Source organism: Mirounga leonina, unplaced genomic scaffold, assembly GCF_011800145.1.
Source record: "Mirounga leonina isolate KUSES-001 unplaced genomic scaffold, KU_Mleo_1.0 Mir_173, whole genome shotgun sequence".
Taxonomy (NCBI): Eukaryota; Metazoa; Chordata; class Mammalia; order Carnivora; family Phocidae; genus Mirounga; species Mirounga leonina.
This window is the reverse complement of record NW_023270447.1, coordinates 19,995,577-20,019,083: the sequence shown is the minus strand read 5'-3', so window position 1 is coordinate 20,019,083 and position 23,507 is coordinate 19,995,577. Positions and strand designations below refer to the sequence as shown.

At 41.3% G+C, this 23,507-nt stretch overlaps 1 protein-coding gene across 3 annotated transcripts in view; it reads left to right on the top strand.

Moving 5' to 3' along the window:
- Positions 1-23,278, top strand: part of LRRC8C (leucine rich repeat containing 8 VRAC subunit C) — an 81,846-nt gene extending 58,568 nt beyond the window's left edge. The window contains exons 3-4 of one of the 3 annotated variants that reach the window (XR_004681604.1): positions 16,748-19,081; positions 19,429-23,278. Coding sequence is in view for 1 of the 3 variants with exons in the window: in XM_035018091.1 (XP_034873982.1) it covers positions 16,748-19,021 (2,274 nt within the window). In the remaining 2 variants the exon portion in view is untranslated. Of the gene's footprint in view, positions 1-16,747 lie in introns of all 3 variants that reach the window. The other 2 variants (XR_004681603.1, XM_035018091.1) reach the window with 2 other exon arrangements.
- Positions 23,279-23,507: the final 229 nt, after the last annotated feature.

Genomic DNA, 23,507 nt, shown 5'->3' with positions numbered 1-23,507 from the left:
TATTCATTCATTCATTATACCATTTTATTTTATATGCTATGTGACATGCTAAGTTCTGACAACACAAAACTTGGTCTTGGCTCTGAAGACGTTTACACTGTTGCAAAGATAAACATTCATATACATCCATCTAAAATGCAAGATAATTGTTGCAGTGTGTGCACACATGCACATTCCTGGTCATATTTCAATAACCATTGTTTGCAATGACTACAAAGGAGGAGGAACAGTTTTAAGTCCACCTGGGGAAATCAAGTTTGTCAGTATTCTATATAGGATGATTTAAATTATATTCCTGGGAGAAGAAAGTGTTATGGTGTGTTACAAAGAATAAGATTTGTGAGACAAAGTAAAAGTTAATATATGTTCACTTGGAAGATTCTAGCAAATGAGGACTCAGGTTTTTTTGATGTAACAGCATTTCTTCTTCCTAAAGAATAGAGGAATAAAGTATTTTAAATATGCATAGTGACTTTTCATCATATAATAGCAAGTTCTAAACATTAACTTTCCTAAGAAGTAAACTATGCTAACTGGCAATATTAGCGTCAGCTATTTTAAAATTGAGCTGATGTCTCAAAGCATATTAGTCCTTAAGAGCTGGTGAGATTCTTTGCACTAATACCTAAAGCTAAGGCTCTGTAGCTTTAAGTTCAAATATGTTAGCTTATGTTTTGGGATGCTGATGTTAACTTTTAAAATGTAGGTGCTATGGTGATATATGGAATTGTTGAATCACTATATTGTACACCTGAAATTAATACAACACTGTATGCTAACTGGAATTAAAATAAAAACTTAATTTAAGGGGCACCTGGGTGTCTAGTTGGGTGAGCAACGGCTCTTGGTTTCAGCTCAGGTCATGATCTCAGGGTCATGGGATCAAGCCCTGCATTGGCCTCCACACTCAGCGTGGAGTCGGCTCGGGATTCTTTCTCTCCCTCGGCATGTGCTCTCTCAAATAAATAAGTCTTCAAAAAATAAAATAAAATAAAAACTTAATTTAAAAAAAGAAGAAGAAAATAAAATGTAGGTGCTAGATATTGGACTCAGAAATACTTAATGCATGATGAGAAAATGTAGAGATATCTCCTTCTGGATCACTTTTGTGTATGACTGTATTGGTTAGTCACTTGATTTTATATTTTTAGAAATTCCACACCATCAACCACAAGTCTTTTGTCTAATAAACAGGCCATCAATTACATCATCATTTTACCTTGTAAGAAACCTCATGTGCTCACTGGAAATGCAAAACCTGGGTTGAGTTTTATAATTTCAGCTACATCAAGTAAGTTTAAAGAGAAAAGTTAAGTCTTTCCCCCAGAATGCAAACAGAAAACATGAACTCCCCCATAGACAGGTTTTTAGGTAAAACACATGGCTTTTCTGAGCCTCAGTTTTATTAAATGAGCAGGATAGGCATCATTTCCATTTCACAATTTATTGTGAAAAATTGGTGGTAAAATAGAAATGTATTATTTTTAGTCTCTTTTACTATAGACTTCAAATGCCTACATCTGGTGCATTTCCTTATAGCCTAAGTGTGATTAGTTGGGTTCTCTGGTAAACAGATTGAGAAAGGTCTAAGATAAAGGGCCAAATGCTCAATTCTTCCCTCTCCCAGAGGACTGTACAGGAGCTTAGTAGACAGGGGACAAGACCAGTCAAAAGAACATTTGATGAAAGTTCAGCTCTGGCCCCAAAGTCACTATATCCATCTCCTGGTGAGCTAAGCCAGACCTCAGATAAGTCACAAGGCCTTCCTTTCCCTAAGCACCGAAAGCTATGTGATCTGGATGAAGAGGGGCTGGGAGGCAGCTCAAGAAGCTTCCTTATCCTCTTTCCCTGCACTTTAAGCTCTGCCTGCCCAGAGGGAGAAAGGGGACACTCGGGCAAGGAAGAGACGGAGGGGGAAGGGAGAGTTGGGAGAGGGGAAGCGGGGAGAAGGAGATTGCTGATTCACCCTAAAGCCAAGGGGAGAGCTTGGCTGAGCTATCCTCCCCAGGCCTTCCTCAGGTATAGCCCACTTCCAAGAGAGAGGCAGCTCCAGACCTATCATATCTCACCAGCTTCAAGGAAGAAGAGAGAGACTCAAAGTGGTGACTCCCAAGGGAAGCCCTAAAGAGAGAGTCCAGACGAATGGAACTTGAGAGCTCCCGCCACTTGAACTCTTTTGAGCACCAAGGTTCACTACTTTTCCTTTAATGCTACTATCTCTACTAGCCCCATTTCTCCTAGAAAGAAGGAAGGAGGAACAAAGAAGAGTCTTGCATTCTGCCCGGAGGTCAACCATCTAGATAAGTCAGAAAAAGATCCATAACTGAAATTCACTCTACGTGGTAAAAGATCTGTTTGCCTGGAATGTGTGGAAACTTTCTTATCCAAATTAATGATATTTCTGGAGTCCAGAGAGGTTAGCTTCCAAAGAGCATGATGATTTCCTACCATCTCCAACACACCTAAATGACTAAGAATTGCCATGACTCTTGCCTTACCTGCAAGCCTTCTGTGATGTCCTAACAAGGTATTGGTATTCTCTCATAAACGATACCATCTGTTCCTTCACAGAAGATTGACCACAGCCTTGACATCATTCACTTGCTGAGTACTGTAGCAATTTATTCTTCGATTACTAGAGTAAGTTTCGAAAATAAATGACCATTTTTAAGAAAACCTTTCAGTACAGCTTTTTGTTTATATGCTTCCGTTGTTTAAAATTATGCATATTTGTGCTAGTTGTACAGCACTGTTGTCCAGATAGCCCAGAGGATTCATGTTTTCTCTTTGGGCTCCTCCAATTTCTTTCATCTTCCTCCTGTTCACAGATTTATCAGTGAACTGCAGGGTGTCCAGGGATAAGTCAGTTGAGTACAGAACTAGGATTTCAGTTCCTGGGGATTGCTTCAAATAGAGCTTTCCCTTCATTATTCCAAGAGCATAATTATAAGTATTTCAAATTCCTCAGGCAACTGAAACAAACTCTCTCTATTAGGAATCATTAACTGTAGGTTCCTGATGTTTATCCATAGTTTTTTATATCCACTAAATTTTCTCATGCGGTTTTGACTTTGAAATGCTTTCCACTTAAATCCTAAATTGCCATGAACCAAGTCATTCACTAGTCCACTTGGCTTATGGGAAAATGCCATGAAGCAAAAACAGTTTTGAATTCGATCCACTCCCTCTTTTTTAATTTTTTTTTTTCCTAATTCCTTTTGCATCCCAGAGCAGCCGACCTCAAAAGGAGAAGAAAACACAATGTGGATACCACTAAGATACAGGAAATGAGAGCGTCCTTGATGGCTGGAAAGTCCCAGACTAAACAAAGGTTAAAAAAAAATTAACATTTGGGGTGCCTGGGTGGCTCAGTCAGTTAAGCGACTGACCAGCTATGGATTTTGGCTCAGGTCATGATCTCAGGGTCGTGAGATCAATCCCTGCATTGGCGCTCCACGCTGGGCATGGAGTCTGCTTAGGATTTTCTCTCTCTCCTTCTCCCCCTCCTCCACTGCACTCACAAAATCGCACACACTCACGCTCTCTCTAAAAATAATTAATTAAAATAAAATAACATTTATAGTATGTATAGTTTTCCTTACCCTCAAAAAGTCAGTGTGTCTGTATTTACCGTGGTAGGAGAATCACCTTTATTAAGGGAAGTATCAAATGTAGACAAGATCCTAAGGCAGATGTGATGGTTTCTTTTTTACTGAGGAATAAATGGATAGTGCCTCCCAAATCTGGCCCCCTCTTCATGTATCTTAAATGAGTAAGCACTTAGCTCCGGCTTTAGGAATCATTAGGCAGACATCATTTGGCAATTTGGAAGATGTGTGAAATGAAATGTTTCATCTCAGAGGAAGGTAGCTAGAAGCCAAATATTTCCAGATGTTCACTAGCATCCAATTTTATAAGTGTGCATGCTTGCTGTTGTTGTGGTTTGTTTCCCTTTGGTGGGAAAATGTGTTTGTTTATTCACCTCATATTTATTGCATACCTAATTTGTGCCAGGCTGTGTTAGTAAGGATGGAGCCCCCTTTAAAGAGCCTCCTGGTCTAGGAAGTAAAATGATGAGCAATTACGCCATGTTTCCTTAGGTGCTATGATAGGGGGCAAACCAGGGCTTAAAAGACTGTTCTTTTATTTTTAAGATTTTATTTATTTATTTGACAGAGAGAGTGCCCAAGCACACTAGCAGTGGGAGGGACAGAGGGAGAAGGAGAAGCAGACTCCCCACCGAGCAAGGAGCTCAATCCCAGGACCCTGGGATAATGACCTGAGCCAAAGGCAGATGCTCAACCAATTAACCAACTGAGCCACCCAGGCGCCCTGTTCCAGTTCTGTTTAACTGGAATAAGGATTCTGTAAATAATGACTCAGGAAACTATGCCTTAACTTTTTCAGTGTTTAATTCTACTCCCAGACTAATGGCAATCAGTTCCCTCAAGCACAGAAATTTCTGATAATGCTGAACTTGAGCAGATGTGCTTGACGTCTGGGTTTTAGTCACGTACAGATGAACCCTATTCCAAGTGTACTATTGCTATACCTTACCACCAAGAGAATTCATAAATTCAAAAATTCAAATTTTAATCAGTTCCTCCCTCCAATCCCTTGAATTTTGCTTCAAGGACATCGACTCGTGCGTCAGAGGTGCCAGGGTCTGACTTTTTTTTCCTTCTCCTTTCCCCATTGCTATCGGGGAAATGAGCAACCAATAAAAACAGACATTTTACTCAGCCCTTGTGTTTGTTAATAAACACCTTAAAATTGGGCAGTTTGCTTAAGACTGGTGTTTTTTCTCTCTTTCTTGTTACTATCTGGCTATACGTACACTTCCTCCATACACAATGTGTTATTACCTGTCCATCATATAAGTTTTCGACACCACCCTTAAAGGGAAGGCAGACGTCGTGCCCATGGCACACACGGAACCCCACACCCTTGCACATACGCGTTCCCATTTCCCCTGGAGAAAGGCGCTGGCTTGTGCTGGTGAGAGGGATGCCATGTGCAGTGCTTGGGGATGTCTGTTTGTGCTCCCGTGGTCACTGCCCCCAAACATACACACACTGGCCTCGGAGAGTAGCAAGACGTGTGAATCGGACATTTGCTGAGAATGAATGCATTTAGATGTTCACCCCTTTAGAACCATCTTTCCTACCGTTTCAGTTCCTTTTCTTTCTCACCAAGATTTGTTTGTACCTCAAATATGTCCAGCAGTTAGCCCTGAAACAAAATCTGCATTTTCAGAGCAAATCTTGTCACTGATGGAGGCAAATATTATCTCTTGAGAATAGGTGCTTTATCTTCTAGCACCATCTTTCTGAGAGAGTAAGTTTGTATGTTAACTGATAACTTAGAGACATGAAAATTAACTTCCTTCCCTTGTATTTCTCTGCCTTCTCCCAGGAGAAATGAGTCTACCTCAGAGAGGAAGAGCCACCCTCGATCTTTGGCATCTTTTCTCTTGCTCTTCCCAAGTGCAACCCTATGTTCCTTCCTCTGGACCCACGAGGTTCTGACCTTAACCCTCCCATAACCTATCCAAGGCCAGTAGCTTCAAGGTCCAAATGAAGGTGCTCCAACCCCATGAAACCCACCCTGCTCGCTGCAAGCCTGAGTGTTCATTGTACTTCCCACGCTGTTTACCTGGTGTATGTACTGCCTTGTTTGGACCCCTGTTTGATTTTCATATGACTCTTTATGCCTCTCCAGTAGAATTGTAAGTGCTTTTAGAACAGCAAACCCTGGTTATGCCTCCTTGATTTTCCTATGCTGCTTAGCATAGAGTGGATATTCAAGAAGTTTTAGTTGATAAAACTAAAACTACTCTACCCTTAGTATCTCTGAACAAGCCCTGGGAAATAGGTCTTTAGGATCTGTTTCTTGCTAGGTCATTCTTGGGTTAGGAGAGATTTTTTTTGATGTCAGATTGGGGGCAAATCTGGATGATTAGCTGCAGGGTAGAACCCTTTGGAATCAGCTGTATTTGAATCTATGGGGTGGGAAAAGGATATGGTTAATCACCTTTATATTGGCCCATCTGCCTCTTTGTAGCTGCCATCTACCTGTTTGTAACTAAGCCATAACGAAGTTAAGGCACTATCTCTTTGGGATGCCTGGGTGGCTCAGTCGGTTAAGTGTCTGCCTTCAGCTCAGGTCATGATCCCAGAGTCCTGGGATCGAGTCCCGCATCGGGCTCCCTGCTCCGCGGGAAGCCTGCTTCTCCCTCTGCCTCTGTCTGCCGCTCTCTCGCTCTCTCTCTCTCTCTGACAAATAAATAAAATCTTTAAAAAAAAGGCACTACCTCTTTAAAGAGTCAACCTCAATCTAAAGAATATGCCTGGATCACAAGTTAGCATGTTGGAATGACACCTGCTGTTTTATCGTACGCAGCACGTTTTCTCACTTTCAGTGATAATACAGTCATAACTATGACTTAAAGTCTAGACAAGAGAAATAATTTGGGGGTTCTAATACATAGAAAAAGAGTAATGGACTTAATTGTTGAGGTTGTAGGACAGTACGTGCTCTCATTTGCTGTTATTGGGAGATTTATAAAGAAGTTCAACCTTTGTTTGGTGGGGAGAGGAATTTGGCACGACAGGTGCGCATTGTCTGGTACTACCCAAGCAACGCTGATTCTTCATCATGTTAGTCTTGAGACTAAATTTTCATATTAAAACATACACACACACTTTTTCTTCTGGAAAAGATACTAAAGCAAGCGTTGCACTTCAAAACACTCCCTCTGCTCAGTGTAGATAGCCGTGATAATGTATAAAAAGAGATTTAAAAAAATTCATACACGGACTCAAAAACAAGACAGCATTTCTGTGGAGCAGGAATGGACTACTGAGTGGGGCTGAGGCAGCTGCCGGGCTGTGAGCCAACAGCAGGAGGCAGCAGCCAGGGGCTCGGCTCTCCCCCCTCTCCCCCCAGCAAGGGGAGCTAAAAATGCATGCTACAAGATAAGAGACTGGAGCCTGGTCACTGTTTGAAGCCAAAGGCCCCCCCTCCCGAAAGGAAGCAGAGAAGAATGACAAGTAACTGGATGGTGGACTGGTGCTTCTGAGGAAACCGAGCCTCCCAACCAGGAGCGGAGCCAGCCTGCTTGCTGTTTCCCGACCGGATCTGTGAGACCCTGACATCGGAGCGGAACATCAGAATGCCATGATAAGAGCCAATGGTGGGTTGGGGGGCTGGGGGTTGGGTGCAGGAAACCACAGAAGAGCACACAAGAGATGGTCAGAGACAATCTCCATCTCAGAAACAGCCTCCCACTGAGGGCACAGGAAGAAAACTATGCTCAGAGAAGGCTCTCAGCAAAATTAGCTATTGGACCATTGATTCACTTGAGACCAAACTCCATTTTGAACCAAATAATGAAGTTCAAATAAATACACTTGCAGTCGTCAAAAAGATAAAGATATAACATTAAAAAATGGGGAGTTGTGACAGAAGAGCAAATGGATATAAAACATTTAGAAAGTTTGGAAATAAAAAAGTCACTGAATTTAAAAATATGAAAAGTAAGACCATGAATTAGGTAAGAGTCCTGAGTTTCTCAGAACCCAGCACAGAGAGGCAGTGATTTAAAAGCACACACACCCGTGGGGGGATCACTGAGAGGCTCTAACATATGTCCAGTAGGAATGACAGGAAAAAAATGGAAGAAATGATGGAGCAAGTGTGGAAGCAATATTTAAAGAAGTTTTGCTGAAGTCTTCCAAAATTGAAGAAAGTTGAGTCCTGAGCTACAGATACTGAGCAGGATTAATCCACATATATTCAAAATTAAAGTGAAATTGTAGAAGATCTGGGATTAAAGGCAAGATCTTAAAAGCCAGCGTAGAGGAAGATAGATTGCCCACTAGAGAACAAACTCGAAATGACAGCAGGCTTCCCAGCAGTGAAAATATAGGCCAGAAGATGATGGAATAGTATTCTAAAGTGCTGACGGGAAATTACTGTCAACAGAGAATTTTATAACTTTCTAAACTATTATTCAAGAATGAAAGCAGTAGAGACACGGTCAGGTACACAAGGTATATGAGCTTTCAGTCCACAGACCCTTATTAAAAGAATTATTAACGGATCTACTTAGAGAAGATGCAGGAACTAAGAGAACTGGTGAGTGTATGATTTCATAAACCTATAAATAAGCTCAACTAACTATAGGTAATTTTTTTAAAAAATGTGTGTTTCAGGAGAAAACTGAAACTAAGCCCAAGAACAACACAGTGGGGTAGTTCAGTGGGTAGTTCAAACATGCTTGGAGCAGGGTTGCAATACTGAAAACTTTAAATGTGTATGTTTTTAGGGGCGCCTGGGTAGCTCAGTCGGTTAAGCGTCTGCCTTCAGCTCAGGTCATGATCCCAGGGTCCTGGGATCCAGCCCCACTTCGGACTCCCTCCTCAGCAGGAAGCCTGCTTCTCCCTCTCCCACTCCCCCTGCTTGTGTTCCCTCTTTCCCTGTGTCTCTCTCTGTCAAATAAATAAAATCTTTAAAAAAAATAAATAAATGTGTATGTTTTTAGAAATTATAGGTAGCCTCTTTTGAGAAATACAGTCTACACCTTACTAACCAGGTGAAGCAGGATGGGAAATAGGAGGTGTGGAAAATGTGATCAGTGCAGCAGAAGGCAGGAAGAAGGAAGGAAAGGGATATATAAAAATAAAAAAATACAGAAATAAATCCAAATACCAGTAAATATCCAAATATGAGTGAGCAAAATAATGTAATGGGTTAAATTCACTGTAAAAAGAAAGAGGTGATTAGTTTGAATTTTTTTAAGATCCATAAAAGAGACACCTAAAAAATAAAACAAAATCACAGATGGGTGCAAAGTAGATGAAAGAACAATATTTTTTTTAAAAAAGCTGGTGGGGTACTGTCAATATTAGACAGCATTTAGCCCTGCCATCTTCAAGAATGCACTCTTTATCAAAACAAGATCTATATTTGAGTTTTAAAACATGCCTAAATCTTGTAACCACCACCATAAACAGGATACAGAAGAATCTCAATAGCCTAAGACATTCCCTGGTGGTGAACCTTTGCCGTGAACCTCTGGCGACTGCCCATCTGTTCTCTGTCCTGTTTTGTAGAATGCCGTATAAAATCAGACGGCGTGTCATTTTTTGACATTGACATTGGTTTCAGTGGAAAAATTACCTAAATGCATGTCATCACTGGAATGTTTTTAGTAAATGATAGCATATCCACACTATGAATTGTCTGGTCCTCAAAATGAAGTAGAGCCCTATGTGCCAATGTGTTAGGGTCTTCAGGACATACGATGAAAGGGAAAAGCTCAAGGTGCAGGAACGGTCCATATAGTGAGATCCCATGTGTTTAAATGTCATATATATGCAAATGCACAGATCAAGATCTGGAAGAGTATGCACCAGACTTAGCAGGCTTACTGAAGAATGGCACAAAGGTAGGGAAGCAGGAAAGAAGGACTCGACCACCTGTGTTTAAAAAAAAAAAAGGTTTATGATAGCAAATAATAAAAGTATTTAGGCATAACATTAAGTGTCCAAAATCTATGTGAGGAGAGCTATAAAACACTCTTGATAGGCATAAAATTGGATGGAAACAAATGGAAACACACCATGGAGAGGAAGAATCAATGCCATAAAGATGTTAGTTCTTCTTAAACTAATTTATAAATGTAATTTAATTCCAATAAAAATGCCACCAAGGTGGTTTTTTTCTTTCCCTTCTGGATCTAGGCAGGTTGATTATAAAGTTCATTGTGAAAGATGAGCAGGGGTTTGAGCTGTTAATCACACTGATGACTGATCAGTTGTCTTTCTCCCGTGCTTGACCTTGAAGGGCTTATTGCTCTTGGTATCCCTAACACAGTATCTGACATACAGCAGATAGGCCCAAATGCTTGAATTCTCCTGAGGGCACACACAGAACCACTCCGCAATCCTGGTCTGCCCCTCCCATCAATGTCATTTCTATCTCCAGCTTTGTTATTTCAAGCAGCTTCTCTGAAGTGAAGTGGTTTGGTTTTATTCTGTTTTGTTTTAACCTCAGCTCTTTGGTGTCTCATTCATGCAAATGGGATACTGTTTCAACTTGTTACCACAGGTGGGTTCTGCTTTTCACAGCACTGGGTTTCTGGAAATTGTCTAAATTAAATAGATCTTATTTTTATATTATCATAGTGGATGTTATAATTCTAACAAAGTGCTGAGACTCAAATAACTATCATCAAAGCTATATCAGACAGTCTAAGATGTAGGCATGACCACTAATGATTTAAAATAGTGACAAGTATGATCCAAAGGCCCTAATTTTGCTCTGACAGTGCAAGGCATTTCAGTAGGTGATAAAGTATGTACATATTCCGCTTAAAAATGCATCTCTTTACTGGTATAAATTTGACAGTTATAATCTTAAATATTTGATTTCTTTTCTTAGATCTGAGCAGCATTTCAGGCATGGTTTAGATGGGTTGTTTCCTTTTTTTTTTTTTTTTTTAAGATTTTATTTATTTATTTGAGAGAGAGAGAGCATGAGCTGAGGGAGAGGCAGAAGCAGGTTCCCCGATGAGCAGGGAGCCCAATGAAGGAAGGACTCAATCCCAGGACCCTGGGATCGTGACCTGAGCCTGAACCAATGCTTAAGCGACTGAACCACCCAGGTGCCCTTTCCTTTTTTAAGGCAGCTTGAATTTTCACTTGGTCTCAAAAACACAGTGAGTCGATTCGGTGCTCTCTCTCTCTCTCTCTCTCTCACACACACACACACAAAACACAATGAGTCTCATTTTTCCCCCTAAAAGCAGCTGCTATGTTATCTCAAAATAATTTATAAATGAGAATTTATGAGTCCAAACTTTACTGAGCCCATTTCTGTAATCCCTGAAACCCTTGGGTTTCTTTTCCAGAAACATTACCTAGATATTATCACAGTGATGGAACAATTTTACATGTATATTTTTATCCCTCCGGGCCTTTCACTCTAAGGCCTTGAGGAGCATTTTATACATGTTGATCACCTAGACGTCAGCTGCTCCTTAGGATCTAGAGCATGATGGATCAAATTCCAGTCCATGGCCCCATGGCCCTCTCCAAGTTCTGCAGACTCCTGGAACGATTTGCTTCCCATGGTCCTCATTCCTGCTTCCATGGAAACAGTTTAGATTATAGATTTTTACCATCTCAGGCAAATTCTCCCTGTCTGTACAGATTTGATTGAAGCATGAAAGTTTGTTCCTTTTGTTGTGATTTTTATAAAATTGACTCACAAAAGCTGTGTGTGTGTGTGTGTGTCTGTCTGTCTGTCAGTATGTCTGTGCATGTGTCTGTGTCTGTATAGCAGATTTTTACCAAAGCTTCAGGCAAGACTGCAAGGTATTGATATCTCAAAATAGAAATAATGAATGTATCCTCCAGCCGCCCACCATGTTGCCTGACCTATTTTCTTTGATTTGAGCCCCTCTCTGCTCTGCTGACTCACCTCCTCCCACCTCCAAGCCTGTACATCCCAGTATAGAATAGGGTTGGCCATCTTTGTTGCCATGGCTTCATCCGACCTTTGCTCTCAGTGACTCACCTTATTCTGTATCCTTCCCCTCCTACTTCCCAAACCAGTTCAGATATTTTCCTTAACACAGTTGATTTTTATTCAAGAATTATTCTCATATCTGACTTTAGGATAGTAACTTCCTCACCTTGCTGTATTTTGGATTGGATTCTCTGGTTTATCCTGCTTTTTTTTCATTTTTTTTCTCCCCCCCTACCTCATCTCCCTCCCCCTCCAGTCTCCCTTCACAAACACACGTTGTAGCTCCTGGTCTCAAGCCCTTTTCCTCCAAAGGCATTCTGAGGGTTGCCTCTGGATGAAAATGGTGGAATTTTGCTGCACTGTGATGCATGTGTATGAGCTGGGGGTGAGCAAGGTGGCGGGGGGGGGGGGTGTCCCTGCTCACCTCCCAGCCACTCTGCTCCAGCAGTCTGCAACCCTGAGGCTCCTTTGAAATTGGTGTTGCAGCCTTTCTGTAAGGCTTGTTTGGGGCTCTAACCTTTAAATGAATAAAAGTAAAGAGAAGTGAGGTATATCGGTTTAATTAACAAATTTCTCCAAAAAGCGGGAAAGAGGAAGCAAAGAATTTCAAGTTCTTACAAGCTGCTGCTGTTTTTTTACAAAGATACCACAAAGCACCCTGTGCCGTTTGTTGTCGTGGTTGCCACTGCTGTTTTAGGAAAGCCTGGCCACCTTACTTTTGGCAACCGTACCTTCGAAAATGCACGTCCTTCTCCCAGTTCTTCTCAGTGCTGTCACGTTCAGAAATACTGTGTCTCTTTAACATGGAGGGGGCAACTTCCTTCCTCTGTCCTGTGGCCATTTTATTGTTTAAATGCTCACTCTCCTGCTGCTGGACTCCCTGAAGCTGTCCTGTTCCTTCTCACAGTCCTGGATTAGGCAACCAGCCATCACGTTTGGGGGGAATTCTACTCTGAGCTGCGTCTCTGCTGGAGTCTTCTTAGGGAATGTTCTCTCAGCCGCTGGGGCAGCTATCATCCTTAGCAACTGAGTTTCAGTATTTTTTCGACTCTGTGCTCACTTCTGAATAGTTAACAGCTGCTGGAAAGTAGCTCACCGTCCTTCCCCTCCTGGGATTTAAGTAGGCACATTTTTAAAAATTCTGTCTTCATGAAAATTGAAAGAGAAATAGCCGGCATCAGAAGACTAAAAGGAACTTGGGGAGGTGAGCTCTGTCTCCCTCCCCTACGCTGGGCTGTTCTCTGGAAAGCCCTCCTAGCAGAAGCTTGGTGAGGTGAGAAGACATGTGGAGGGGTAGAAGAACACTAGGCTGTAAACAGGACACAGGTTTAAGTTCCTGCTGTGTGAACTTGGACAAGTTACTGACATTCTCTGAACCTTAGTTGGTTTTTTCTTCTGTAGAATGGGGAGAATATGACCTGCTTCCCTAGCATGGCAGATGCTAGCCAATTAGGTACCTTTGTGCAGAATATAAAAAGTATCCCCACCTTGTGACCATAGATAGCCCCAAGAGGATGGGGCTTCCATCCCACCAAGGAGAACACAGCAGGATTTCAGCTCACCCTTGTTTGCCCCATTTGCTTGGCACCCTTGTGCAATGGATATACTGAAACCTTATGCAAGCAAGTTCCATAGGTCTATCATCTCCCACCATTAGGAACAAGCCTGGGGAAGTACTAGGCAGGGGGCCAGGAATGGGGTCTGCCTGGTCGCTTGGCAGGGAGTTAGCACTTTAAGAAGGTGCCTGCCTTTTTACCTTCTAACTGATCTTGCTTTCACAAACCAAGTCTTCCGTGTTTCTTTTTTTTTTTTTTTTTTTATAGATTTTTATTATTTGACAAGAGAGACACAGCGAGAGAGGGAACACAAGCGGGGAGTGGGAGAGGGAGAAGCAGGCTTCCCGCTGAGCAGGGAGCCCGATGCGGGGCTCGATCCCAGGACACTGGGATTATGACCCAAGCCGAAGGCAGATGCTTAACGACTGAGCCACCCAGGTGCCCCTTCCGTGTTTTCATCACAACACTAACAATGCCATATTAACACTCAAGCTCGAAGGTGTCACTCTTGGGTAAGGTGCTCAGGGAAGCACTCCCTTTCCCTGCTCATCTCTCGCCTCTACCTTCTGCTTACTACACAGACTGTTGGAGCATTAAATGAGACTATGAGTGGGAGCACATCCAGAACATGACTCCAAACACTAAAGTGCTTATTTGTCTCTCTTCTGTATTCCTTAAGGGTAGTCTGGCATTTGTCTAGACTTCCTCCTGCTATTTTCTATTCCAGGGGTTTCAAGGTAGAGTGCTTGACTCCCCAGAAATGCAAAGGGTGCTGCATTGAGATGTGAGATAAAAATGGAAACTTTTATTTAGACAGGCACACCTCATTTTATTGCACTTTGCAGATACTGTGTTTTTCACAAATGGAAGATTTGTGGCAACCCTGGGTCGAGCAGGTCTATTGACGCCATTTTTCCAACAGCATTCACTTGCTTCCTGTCTCAGTGTCACATTTTGGTAATTCTTGCAATGTTTCAAATTTCTTCATTATTATTATAGTTGCTCTGGTAATCTGTGACCAGTGATTATGACTTGCTGAAAGCTCAGATGATGGTGGACATTTTTTTGACATGACACTTTACCATAGTATAGTGTAAACGTAACTTTTCTATGCACTGGAAAACCAAAAAATTCATTTGACTCGCTGTGTTGCAATATTTGCTTTATTGTGGTAGTTCAGAACCGAACCTGCACTATCTTCAAGGTATGCCTGCATTTATTTTAAGCTTCAAGGGAAAGGAATTAAGCTTTCCTAATATTTCACATATGGATTGACAGGACTTTATGGATGTAATTATGAATAAACGTACATATACTGAGTGGGCATGCTCAACATTTCTTCTCTGACATAGGTAAGTGATAAAAACGCTTGAAGGCCACTGCTCAGTTCTCACACCTCTGTAGCCACCGAGTTCTAGAAATGCAGTCACGTGTGTGATTTCTTCCTTGCTTCTCCTGATTGACACAGTAAATAATTGCTCCCCGCTTTATCTTCCAGGACAGAGCTTTTATAACTCTTGTAGTGAGACTTCTTCTCTTCCCCTTAACCTCATTCTTTTCATTGTTATCTGCATAGGGTATTGAAGAGGTAAGCTCTTTTCCTGGAACATAATTTGCATAAGGTAATTTGTTATGATAAAGTCAGATTGGCATCTTTTTGGTTTAATTCTAGAAATTCAGTAAAATAAAGTAAGAATGTGGGCTCTGGGTCCAGGTGGCCTGAGCAGGATGACAGTAGCAAGTAACTTAACCTTTCTGTGCCTTGGTCTCCTCATCTGTGAAATGGGAATAATAAGAGTACCTGCCTCATCGGATTCCGGTGACAATTAATGAATACCCATGACATTTTTAGAATAGGCTCAGTTGCATATTAAACACAGCAGAAGTTTTCTGCCATCAGCACTTTAGTCACCATCCTTACCTTCTTCCCTAGAAGAGCAAGGGGCCACACGCAGACGTACGCAACTCTGAACCGGAAATACTCATGTCAGTTCAGGATTCATCCACTTTCTCAGCAGATACATGCGGGTGGTCTCCTTTGTATTGGGCACTCTGCTAAGTGTTGGGCGCTCCACTCCATTGTCAGACCTTGTACGTCTGTCTGGTGGGCGGTGTCCCCCATGTCACCGACTTGTGGTCACATTGCCATGCCATAGCAGCCCACTTCACAGTGAATTCAGCTTCTGCTTCAATAACTGCTATAAAGGGCTTTACTGTTTGTTACCGAAATCACTAAATGTTTTACTATTGCAGAATCACTGAAAGCTATGGATTTCCAGCCATTTGACATTTTAATTTTTTTTTATTTTTTAAAGATTTTATTTATTTATTTGAGAGAGAATGAGATAGAGAGAGAGCATGAGAGGGGGGAGGGTCAGAGGGAGAAGCAGACTCCCCACTGAGCAAGGAGCCCGATGCGGGACTCGATCCTGGGACTCCAGGATCATGACCTGAGCCGAAGGCAGTCGCTTAACCAACTGAGCCACCCAGGCGCCCCATTTGACATTTTTAAATAGATTTTCCCTGCATTATTAATTCCACATGTTATTGCTGTCAATTCCTTGGTGGTTATTCTCCATCTGAACTGTTTGCTTATTGTTTCTGTGGACAGTCCCTCCAGGTTGATTCAAAGAGTATTTGGCCTCATACTCCATCATCTGCAAAAAGGATGCCCTCTTTCTTACCCAAATTGCAATATTAGGAGACTACTGGACGTTCTTAGGGCTTACTATTTTTTTTTCTGACAAATTGCAGTATTGGTAGAGGGATAAAAGTTTTCAATGTAATGTTTTTTGTGAAAAGCCAGCAAGTTGAAACCTAATTATTTTACTATGGAGCACTTCTGTATTCTCTCCTATCTCTCTGTGGAGAGATGAAATGGTTTTTCTAAAAGCGTAGTGAATTCACATTTTATGAAGGTCATTTGCATTCATCTATGCATGCAGTCCAGGATATGGGTAGAAAGGAAGGGGTAAGTGATAAAGACAGGAATTTCTTCCACATTTCCTCCTGCCAATCCTGTTAATTCTCATACACAAGCCCATCTAATCTGGGGAGCCATCCAGTTCAGGATTGAGTCTGATAAGGGGATGTACTTCCCAGACCAATGACTGATTCTCCCGGGCTTCAGGGAGAGAAGAAATGCAAAATTTTAAAACACATGAATGTTCTTTAAATACTTATTTTGTTGTGAGTTCTTCTGGGGCCTAAGAAAACCACTGTGTTGGGCGCCTGGGTGGCTCAGTTGGTTAAGCGACTGCCTTCGGCTCAGGTCATGATCCTGGAGTCCCAGGATCGAGTCCCACATCGGGCTCCCTGCTTGGCAGGGAGTCTGCCTCTCCCTCTGACCCTCCCCCCTCTCATGCTCTCTCTCTCATTCTCTCTCAAATAAATAATAGGAAATCTTAAAAGAAAGAAAGAAAGAAAGAAAACTGCTGTGTTTTATGTCATAACTCACACATGAAGAGCAAAGTCAAGTATTTCATTTTCCCAGCACATGGGCCGGGAATGAAATCCTGGTGCTGGAATCAAGCATTGTATTCTCCAGGCAAAGGAAATGGACATTTATTGGATGTTATTGCTGCTTGCTTCACGCTAATGACATTATCAGAGCTCTTTGAATAATACAATTTGAAAACATTACTTCTGTGTTTCAGGTCATGCAAGACAAGATCATCTGCCTTCCAAAAAGGGTCCAGCCTTCTCAGAATCATTCTTCCGTGTCCAATGTCTCTCAAGCAGTTGCCAGCACCACCCCGCTGCCTCCCCCTAAACCGTCTCCTACCAACCCTGCCACCGTGGAAATGAAAGGGCTAAAGACAGATTTGGACCTCCAGCAGTACAGTTTTATAAACCAGATGTGTTACGAGCGAGCCCTCCACTGGTATGCCAAGTATTTCCCTTACCTGGTGCTCATCCATACCCTGGTCTTCATGCTCTGCAGCAACTTTTGGTTCAAGTTCCCCGGTTCCAGCTCCAAAATAGAACACTTCATCTCGATCCTGGGGAAGTGTTTTGACTCTCCTTGGACCACACGGGCTTTATCGGAAGTGTCTGGGGAGGATTCAGAGGAAAAGGACAACAGGAAGAACAACATGAGTAGGTCCAACACCATCCAGTCCGGTCCAGAAGGCAGCCTGGTCAACTCTCAGTCATTAAAGTCCATTCCTGAGAAGTTCGTGGTTGACAAATCCACTGCAGGAGCTTTGGATAAGAAGGAAGGTGAGCAAGCAAAGGCCTTATTTGAGAAGGTGAAGAAGTTCAGGCTGCACGTCGAAGAAGGTGATATACTCTATGCCATGTACGTCCGCCAGACTGTGCTTAAAGTTATAAAATTCCTAATCATCATTGGGTATAATAGCGCCCTGGTTTCCAAAGTTCAGTTTACCGTGGACTGTAACGTTGACATTCAGGACATGACTGGATATAAAAACTTTTCTTGTAATCACACCATGGCACACTTGTTCTCAAAACTGTCCTTTTGCTACCTGTGTTTTGTAAGCATCTACGGGTTGACGTGCCTTTACACCTTATACTGGCTGTTCTACCGTTCTCTACGGGAATATTCTTTTGAGTATGTCAGGCAGGAGACTGGAATTGACGATATTCCAGATGTGAAAAATGACTTTGCCTTTATGCTTCATATGATAGATCAGTATGACCCACTGTATTCCAAGAGATTTGCGGTGTTCCTATCTGAAGTGAGTGAGAACAAATTAAAGCAGCTGAACTTAAATAACGAGTGGACTCCCGATAAACTGAGGCAGAAGCTACAGACAAATGCCCATAACCGGTTGGAATTGCCTCTTATTATGCTCTCTGGCCTTCCAGACACAGTCTTTGAGATCACAGAGTTGCAGTCTCTAAAACTTGAAATCATCAAGAACGTGATGATCCCAGCCACCATCGCGCAGCTAGACAATCTCCAAGAGCTCTCGCTACACCAGTGCTCAGTCAAAATCCATAGTCCGGCACTCTCTTTCCTGAAGGAAAACCTCAAGGTCTTGAGCGTCAAGTTTGATGACATGAGGGAGCTGCCCCCCTGGATGTATGGGCTCCGGAATCTGGAAGAGCTCTACCTGGTCGGCTCTCTAAGTCATGATATTTCCAAAAATGTCACCCTTGAGTCTCTGCGGGATCTCAAAAGCCTTAAAATTCTCTCCATCAAAAGCAACGTTTCCAAAATCCCTCAGGCAGTGGTGGACGTTTCCAGCCATCTCCAGAAGATGTGCATCCATAACGACGGCACCAAGCTGGTGATGCTCAACAACTTAAAGAAGATGACCAATCTGACAGAGCTGGAGCTGGTCCACTGCGACCTGGAGCGCATTCCCCATGCCGTGTTTAGTCTGCTCAGCCTCCAGGAATTGGACCTCAAAGAGAATAATCTGAAATCTATAGAGGAAATTGTTAGCTTCCAGCACTTGAGAAAGTTGACAGTGCTGAAACTGTGGCATAACAGCATCACCTACATCCCAGAGCATATCAAGAAACTCACCAGCCTGGAGCGCCTGGCCTTCAGTCACAACAAAATAGAGGTGCTGCCTTCCCACCTCTTCCTATGCAACAAAATCCGATACTTGGACCTGTCCTACAATGACATTCGGTTCATCCCACCCGAAATCGGAGTTCTACAGAGTTTACAGTATTTTTCCATCACTTGTAACAAAGTGGAGAGCCTTCCAGACGAACTCTACTTCTGCAAGAAACTTAAAACTCTGAAGATTGGGAAAAACAGCCTCTCCGTACTTTCACCGAAAATTGGAAATTTATTATTTCTTTCTTACTTAGACGTTAAAGGCAATCACTTTGAAATCCTCCCTCCCGAACTGGGTGACTGTCGGGCCCTGAAGCGAGCCGGGTTGGTTGTGGAAGATGCTCTGTTTGAAACTCTGCCTTCTGATGTCCGGGAACAAATGAAAGCAGAATAACTTATTTTCTTTAAAGCTTGACTGAAACGTGCTTCTACCAAATACAGTATAAATAATTAGGTAGTCTTAATGCCTTTCCTATTTTATTTTTATTTTTTTTTCTTTTTCACACAAAACAAAATGTACACAAAGATTGAGTAAGGAGTATGTATTTTTTAATAAAAATTTAATTGTATTTTTTCAATATTAATATTTTAAAGTTTTATTTGTCCTGGAACCTAAATGTATCTATTATTGTTTTCTACTGAAGAAACAGATGGTTCCGTCTGGGTTTTTTTGTTTTTTGTGTTTTGGTTTTTTTCATTTCATTCTTGTGAAAGGGAGGGAATTTTAAGTTGCATGCTTTTTGGTATTTTTTAAATAGATATTTTGCCAAGGTCATTTTTTGCTTGTTTACACCTGTCCAGGGTCCTTTTGTTTTCATTGTGTATGTACCAAGGAGTCCGTGCTAGTCATTGTAATACCAGCTGCCTTCTGCTTTGGCCAAGTCCTTCATCCTATAGAAAACTCTTCTCTGGAGTGTAAATTCACGTAAGTGCATTGCCACAGGCCATTGTTTTCAAAAATTTCTCCTCATCTCCAACAGAACCCTAACTTGTGTTATTTCATATACCTGACTCACAGTCAACGTGATCGTTAGGCTAGGATTTTGTACTGAATGGGTCATTTATCATCTACCTGATTTGCGTTCTCACCAACATTTCAAAAATATCATTTAAAAACAAAATACAGAGGCTCTCCTCCCCCTGCCCTTCATCTTAATATTGCTATGTAATACTGCTAAACAACCTTAGAGAAGCTAGATTTATTTTAATTAAAATAGGTAATTAAATTTAAAAATCAGAATCAGAAGCCTGGCTTTTAAGTAATGTAATAACCTTTGATATCTTGATATGGGTGTACATCAGATGGAAAAAATATTCCCGGCTGAAGCGGTCTGTGAAAGGGCTGGTGCACTGTAGTCAGGTGCACTGGTTGCTTTGGGTGGGAGGTGGGGAGGGGGCATCTCCTCACATTCAGCCTGGTACGCAGAATAACCCTCATCTCCATAAGTGGAGCTCCCGTAATCCTGCCCTTGCTGCGGATGCAAGGGAGGCGAGCACAGGAACTCTTTCTGCTTTTTGGCTTAAAATAAGCATCTCATCTAAAATGGTTGTTACTTTTTTCTTTTTAAAGGGGTGAATAAATTGCTAAGTGGATGTCACTTAGAAATAATTTGTACTTGATGGTTAGCAGAGCTTTTCTTTACGTTTGTATTTAAACCAACATAGTATAGCATCTTGGGCAAAATCTGTTACTGATTCTTCAGCTGTGTAGGACAGGAAAATGAAAACACTGTGCCCTCAATCCAGGACCAGTACTGCTGATCGTGGGAATTTTGTTTTATATAGTAAATTCACACTGACTGTCTTCAGAGCTCTAGTCTGATCTAAGAGAGTTTTGTGACTCAACAATGAAAGAAAATAGGAAGATGATTTGGCGTTTCAAAATAATTGCTTTTAAATTTTGCGCCTTGATCCTGGGGATTTTGTGCAGTGCTGCTTTGAGTCATGTACAGAACACAGCTATAGGAACTACTCAGCAGACACACGTACCTCAATCGTGTTTGAGATGCTATGAGATGTCATGGAGTGAAGGATTTGGGAAAGAGATGCTTTTCATTTGTTTAATAATGAAATCATGCAGTCCGGGATGCTTTATTGTTTCTGCTCTATGTCCAAGTGTTAGAATGGTGATTTTGTGTAAGTTATTTCCCACCTAGAAATGAAATGATATGTTTAAAATAGTAACATGGCTATATTTCTTGTAGGAGAGAATATTCGATTCCAGAATATAGTTAGGATCCTGATTATGAACAATGTGTTGTATTTAGAAACAGAGCCCTCTTTGTTTTAAGCAAACAAACAAAAGACTTGGAAGATTCTCCATGACTGAGCATGACAAAAATACCCTGTTGAAAGGTAAGCTTAAATAACTACTGGTGAAGCACTGGGTACACTATTTTTCTGGATAAAATTTATAGTTATTTTCTATATCTCCCTTCAAAAGGGATCTATTCAGGTTAAAAATCATATTTATGCTGAAGTTTTTATCTGGTGTTAATTCATAATCTCACATGGGGTTCGTAACTGAAGTAAGTGACTAGTAAGTAGTTTTATCACTTGTAATAATTTGCTCCCAATTCCAAATGACTCTGATTTGCTTGCTTAATGATTTCACAGGCTGGCCCCTAAACCAAATTCTAAATAACATCCAGTAAATCAGTATTGTTCTATGACTTTATGCTTTAACTATGAAGGAAATATGAAGGAAAATTCATGGATGTTTCTATTAGACTTTATAAAAATTCCAAAGTCTCAAACTTCATCTTGAGTCTCAATTTTCTGACTCTGGCCCTTTTTAATATTGTTAAGTTTTTGTTCGCATGTATAAGCAAAAAGTATTTAATTACATTTAGCCTTTAAATGGGAAACTCAGGTAAATGAACTGCTGACTTTTCTAAAGTCCTTTAATGGATCAACTCCGTGTAAAAGGGGTATTTACCTAATCCCTTTCTGTATTTTACAAGTGCTCTTGCTCAAAAGGAACAACTAGCTCTATTTCTGCAACCTCTGTAAGATTCATGAGAAACTGCTTCTGTAAATCTAAAAGCACCGTACGTATTCATAACTCCTGTGGCCGCTTGAAACCCATGATGGGTATGCTTGTTGGTCGGTTTTCATGGTTAAGCGTAGAGCAGATAATTGCGTGGTGATGATCTGGTTGAAGCAAAGCATAGAAGTATGTCCCAGTGGAACTCCCCTAAGAAGACCACACCTCAGAAAACTAGTTATGTGTTGGGTTTTTGTTTTGTTTTGTTTTGTTCTTAACACAGCACTTTTAACATAAATGTTCTTGGTACAGTGAAACAATTGTAGATTTTTCTTGTTCACCCGCCTTTTCCCTGCATTTCCCATGTAGCTGCTGTAAAGAGTTCCAACAATTTACATGGCATCCTGTTCGGCAGGAAGGCTCGGAAGGTATGCTTGGTAGGAGTATTTTGTTCATCCAGAGGTGCCTCTTTATCTGCCTCTCAAGCCATCTTCTTAGAGAGGGTTTTAAACAACCTGGTATCTTTCTCAGGCTACTTGGGATGAGGAAGGTCCAAGTTCTTGCAGTATGCTGTCTTATGATTTCTGATATCAAGAAAAAAGAAGACAGATTCTTTATATCTCTTCTTACTCCTTCCCCCAAGAGGAGTTTTGCTGTTGTTTATTTTTCTAATTCTATCGTTTCAAAAAAAGTCCATTTTTAAGTAGTTTATTCTACTCTCCAATTTCCTACCAAATAGCTGATCAATAGTAATGCTGTATTTACATAAACAGTGAACATTCGTGATCCATCTCTATGAAAATGGTCAGCAGTACTTAGTAGTGAATAGATAAGATAAATTTTCATGTAATTTCAATGTGTGTCCCCCCATTAATTCTGATGTGATGCTAGTCAAGCAGTTACATTTTTGGTAGGATCTCAGTAACTCACAGTAGGGTCCCATAGTAACCTTAAGTTAGTAAAACAAGTGAACAAAACAGCACAGTTATAAGTGAGGGGAATGCCTCAAGAGTCTGTAAGAGATTCTCATCTTTTCTTGTCAATTCAGACACATTGTAAGAAAACTTAGGCAGTCTCAAACAGACCTGCCACTCATTTTTTAGATTTAGGCCTCAGTGACATGCTTCTAATACAGTTTCATCCCAGCCTTTCAAACGAGGTGTCCCCTGTTACTGCATCTTCCCAGAGCCAGGCACTGACAAAGGTAACATTCTGAAGTTCACTCTGGAGAGAGGGAAGAGTGTCCTCCCCACCAAGGAACTTTTTTTAATCAGAAGACCTTGAAAAGGGGTACTTTGAACAACTTAACTTGTTGACCATGTTAAGTAACAGTTCCTATGCATGGTTTTTAATGTAGTTATAAATTTGCTCTCTGCTGAATACTATTCCCTCTCCCACCTGATTCTGCCTCTTAAATGAATATTTTTACTGGGGTTGAAACCCAATGCCTTATGTGCTCCCTCAGTTGTTTTTCCTGCCACTTGTTTTCTCTCACTGTGTTCAGATTGTGTCAAATGCTGGTAAAACCTCTAAGACTGTCAAGAAAATGCTTGAAAGTTGATTTGTCATAGTGCAAATTCCCATTGAAATGTCTTCATGTTATTTGGCTATGTAGTACATAGGACCAGAAAATAACTTAAATAAAGTCATTTTTGTAATTTAAAATTGAGATTCGTCCCTTATTGGATTATAGAAGTCATGTTTATCTTTTGCATTTCTCCTGGTTTTTGCATCTGCCGTTGCAAGGACTCTGTGCTCCGCAGGAAATGGGCCGCATGCCTTCTTTCACTTCGTGTTTAGCTAGTTTCTGCAATTGTGACTGATGATTTCCTTCCTTAATTCACCGTGCTGCTGCATCTACCTCAGGTGCCCCTGGAGTTCCGTCTGAGTAATG